The sequence below is a fragment of the Alligator sinensis genome, unplaced genomic scaffold (genome assembly GCF_000455745.1).
Source record: "Alligator sinensis unplaced genomic scaffold, ASM45574v1 scaffold573_1, whole genome shotgun sequence".
NCBI classification, from domain to species: domain Eukaryota; kingdom Metazoa; phylum Chordata; order Crocodylia; family Alligatoridae; genus Alligator; species Alligator sinensis.
In genome coordinates, this window is record NW_005841877.1 from 3,212,576 (window position 1) to 3,217,348 (window position 4,773).

The following is a 4,773-nucleotide window of genomic DNA, read 5'->3' on the forward strand; positions in this document are numbered from 1 at the left end:
TTTTTCTCTTTGTATATCCTGTCATCCTCTCCTCAAATGCATATACACAACCCCAGAGTATTGGAGTCTGCATAACAGAAGTGTAGACTTTTTGAAGAGCCCCTCTTCTGTTGACTTGTTTAGACGGCACACACCAGCAGTTTTCTCAGTTGAGCTCACTGATGGCTATTAAGTTTCGAAATGGTATACCTGGAAGGAACAGTGGAAGTTGGAGTATGCAATACAAGTTCTGACAATTAGGAGAACAGGCATATGTTATATTTATATTTATTCTGCTGTCAGCTACACAAGAGTAGTAAGTACATATCAGAAATTTAGCAGAAAATAAATATCACTATTAAAACCTTTCAGTTGCATCTGTTTGTATTGCATTTGCTCCATATTGTATGTTGTGGATGTATTTAGAATTCTCTTCCTTTTTGCCTTTATCCAGGCTGGAGCTATACTCTTCAGGAGAGGAGGATTCCAAAACCTAAATCCAAGTCTTATGGTGGAAACTTTTCTTGGAACAAAAGAACAAGGGTGTCCACAAAATAGGTTGGCAATGGCTATCTCTGTCTGACTGTGAATAAAGTCAGCTGTGCTGTATTTATAGTCCATGTATAATACATCGCTTAATCTCCTAATAAATTTGACCTTTAAACTACAGATGCATCTTGTGGTGTCTATTTAAAATGTTTTTTGATGTCTCCAGTTGAACCTGTTACAAACTTCCCTATATATAGAGGAGATTTGGGGTGTTCATACCTCTAGGAAATTGCTGTACTTGGAATCTATTAAAAGGAATGTTTGAAATCAGCTGTAACATTAAAGATTGTCACTTGCCTTTCATGATAATTTTATAGTTCAATTAGTTTCTTAAAATGCCCATCCTAGTATGTAGGAATTCTTAATAGAAGCTGTTCTGTTTTTATTCTCATTATACAAGAGAAATTCATCACAGCCTAACAGCATGGCATGTAGAAGTCAGTTTCTGCTTATTATTTAAACTTTTCTACAGAACTGCATGTGCTGTAAGCTCTTATAAGTGCAAATTAATATTGTGCTATAAATATGACTGCCAGAATATCTTATGTTTTGCGTAATAAATTACCATGTGTTAACTTCATAGGAATAAATAAATAATATTTAGTTATGGCTTAAATGTTCAAGTAGCTCCTCCTTTATGATGGTACCCCAAAAGGCAATTATAAATACCAAGTTAAGTTTGAAAGCTCCCCATTTTAACAAGTTATCAGAATAAGTTGGTAGCAAGTCCTCTCATATCAAGGATGCTAATTGTACATATTTTATCACACCTGTTTCGGGTTTTTTGTTTTTTGTTTTTACTTCTTTTGTAACGAAACAAACTTTCATGTTAAGGTTTCTCATGCTTCAGATTCTTCATGATAGAGCTCATTCAGCTCTAATACCATGTATGTCCCTTTTACATTCTAATTTTCACTAAATCATAAATGTTATGTAGAAAATTATATCTGCAGTTATTTTGATTTATCTGTTGCTTTTTATTTATCTCATTACTTTTTTTCTGTAACGTAGTTAATAAATTGAGACATCAGTAAATAATCATGGAAGTGAATTATAAATGTTGTACTGCAAATAGTTTTATCCCATGTCCCTCAAAAATGAGTCCAGACAAATCCTTTTTTTGCAAATGGTTACAGATATTTACAGGAAAAAGCCACTTCAAAATGGTGCAACTGCAACTTATTGATACAGTGACCATAAGAGAACACAACCAAATATCTACAGTGACCCAGACCCAATAATATTCCTGTTAGATTTGTGTATCCCAAAATTGCCCTTTCTGCCAACTGACATTTATTTAAACTACTGTTTCTGAGCTAGTTTTAATGTAATCACAGACTTATGTTTCTACTTCTTTACCATAGAAAAGAACTGCATTCCAGATGAGACCTACTCATCTTAAAGTCTACACACTGTATTGTACAGTGAAAGGAATGAGTTGAACGAGGAACCCCAAAGAGTGTGCCAACTGGAATGTTGAACAGCCCAATTTCCATTGTCTCTGCACATATTTCAGACAGTCTAACACCTTGCTTTCCACTAAGGAAAAACTGGTAATCCATGAGTGAAATATTTTTTTGTCTTCTGCAAGTCACAAGCAGCAGGATTCCACTTGCTGTAACACTAGCCCATGTAGACTACACTGGTAATGTGAGTTAGGTCCCTGAAGATATTCCCACTAGGAGCCTTTCAAAAGTACTAAGTCAGGTAGGCAATAAATGGAAGTTTGATGCCTTTGATGGACATACAGGCTGCTGACAGCCATGGAAAAGAAAAAGCACTTTAACGGCAGAGGCGGTGTGTTAATTCAACCCAGCTCTGCAACGTCCATATAGATCAGGTGCTTCAGTGGAGTGCTTTGACTCTTTTATCGAATAGTTGATTCAATTAGCTGTTAGATTAAAGCCCCAGCAAAGCCCCACTGAAGCACCCACTCTATATAGATGTCAGGTGAGCTGGGTCCAACTAACACAATGTCTCTTCTGGGCATGCACTGTGCTCGGTGTGGGGGTGCACCACGTTTAAAGTAAAGCACTGTTAGGGGATGGAGGTTCTATCTGTAAGTAGTCTTTGGGCCAAACTGTGAGTGATTTCTAAGGTGGCACCTGATTCCATTCCCACTTCTGCACAAGTCGGAAAGTGATTCCATTCCCAATTCTGCACAAGTCAGAGAGTGATCCAAGTCAACCCTGCTCAGAGGCACCTAGATTTGTTTTGAAACATCTCTGGATACCTAGATTTGTGCCACTGTGCATGCTTAGAAGTAATTCAAATGAATCACTCCCATCTAAGATCTATTATGATACAACAGAAGGTTCACAGAAGTCCCCAATTCCTTAGGCAGGATTGGGGCATGTCTAGTGATTTCCCTGAGAACATCCATGCATCTTGATACAAGACGGTGGCTATTGATAAATGTGGAGGAAAAAATGCACTTTAGCAGGAGAGGGAGCGCATTAGTTGGACCCGGCTCTGCAGTATCGATATAGATTGGGCTCTTCAGTGGGGCTTTTTTGTGCTTTTGTCTTAAAGCTAATTAAATCAGCTATTAGATAAAAGCACCAAAAAAGCTTTGCCCAATCTATATACACAATGGGCAAGCCAGGTCAAACAAACACATTGCCTCTTCTGGGCATGTGCTGAGCCCAGCACAGGGGCAGGCCAAATTTAAAGTAAAGCACTGTTTTGTTTTTGTTTTGTTTTACATCTCTAAGCAGCCAGTGAGTGTGGTGGGTGGTTATCTTTATCCTACCCTAGTGGGAAGAACTTGGCCAGGAGGTGAGAAACCTGGGTTCTAGATTCTCTTATTTTCATGCTTCAAACCCTTATCTCCCACTTGCCAGGAAAGTGGCCTAAACACAGAGCTAGGTTAGGTCTAATAGCCAAAACTCAATTTCTGTGATTTGTCACTAGACTTCTGGGCAAACGGTAGGCACCATAACCACTTGCATATGAGAGTAAACGAAAGGTGCTGTGCTTTATGCTGAAGTTAGTGCTGCTACTTGTCCATTAGCCATACTGATTCAGTTAGCTAGCTATCTCTCTTGCGAGTAATCTGCATTTCAAGATGATGGGAATACTGCCTAAAGACCCCTCTTCTGTTCCAAGGCAGGATCCATGGTACTAAGCCACCTTTCACTTGGTCCCACATCTTCCCTCTTGGCTGCCTGGCTGACTCAGCTTTTCAAAGGCCTGAACAATGTGCTGAATTAACACAACTAAAAGAGTTTCTGCCACAATCAGGTACAGAGCCAAAAATCCCTCCCCATCCAGGGCAGCATCCCTCTCACTGATCCATGCTCCCTCTTGTCCCACATATCTTCCTTGCCACATTGTCTGGCTTCAAGAGAACTGAAGAATTCTGTGCCTGTACACTGCTGGAAACCAGATGAAGTTTAAAATCCCTGCTGGGTCATAAGTGCCTAGAACATGGGTCTCCTACTCCTTAGGCAAGTGCCTTAGCCACTAGACTATCAGGATGAAAAGCACTCTTCCTCCTTCCATAGTTTCACTGAGTGGCACAATGTTACATTTGTCTTCATCTATTATTATTCTGTCACATGTCCACAGTTGGTTTTGATGAAGCCTTTAGTCATGCTCAAACCTTGGCCCCATCTACTTTTCTCCAGTCACTTCCCCAATTTTGTTTTCTGTTTGCTTTTCTATTTGGAACCATTAGAATTACAGGATAAAGTCTTAGGAATAAAGATGTTTTTACTGGTAGAAATCCACATATATCCATTAAGCAGTCAAAAAACCTTGTTATGCTCAAAATCAAATTAAATTCAGGAACTTCCAAGAAAAAAAACCAAGTGTAAATACTGAATCATAAATGTCAGAGGATGCTTCTACACAAGATGCTTTATTGCACATTAGACTAATGTGCAGTAAAGCATCAGCATCTACACATGTGCATCAGCATCTACACAATTGCATGCACTGTGCAATTACTGCACAGTATATTACTTTAATATGCTATTTTCTTGTACCTGTAGATACAAGTACTAGAAAAAGGGTGCATTAACTAGTGCACCATACTACATGTGTAAACACTGACCGGAAGCAAATTGGGGGTCACAGGGGGCAGGGAGAGCTGACCCGGCTTTGTCGGAGGCTGTCTCCCTGCTCTGTGGAGATTGGGACCCGTCCCAATCTCCACGTGGCTAGCAGGCAGCCAAAACATCTCCCCCTCCGCTCCTATTCAGGGCCAGCCCAATCTCCTTCCAGTTGGGATGGAGCTTCCTG

The 4,773-nt window shown here is 39.7% G+C and overlaps 1 protein-coding gene across 1 annotated transcript in view; it reads left to right on the forward strand.

Annotated features, from left to right (window-relative positions):
• NDUFS4 (NADH:ubiquinone oxidoreductase subunit S4) overlaps positions 1-648 on the forward strand; it is a 67,714-nt gene extending 67,066 nt beyond the window's left edge. Inside the window, exon 5 of the mRNA XM_014527904.2 lies at positions 434-648. Coding sequence (XP_014383390.1) covers positions 434-537 — 104 coding nt within the window. The 3' untranslated portion in view covers positions 538-648. The remainder of the gene's footprint in view (positions 1-433) is intronic.
• The last annotated feature ends 4,125 nt before the right edge of the window (positions 649-4,773 follow it).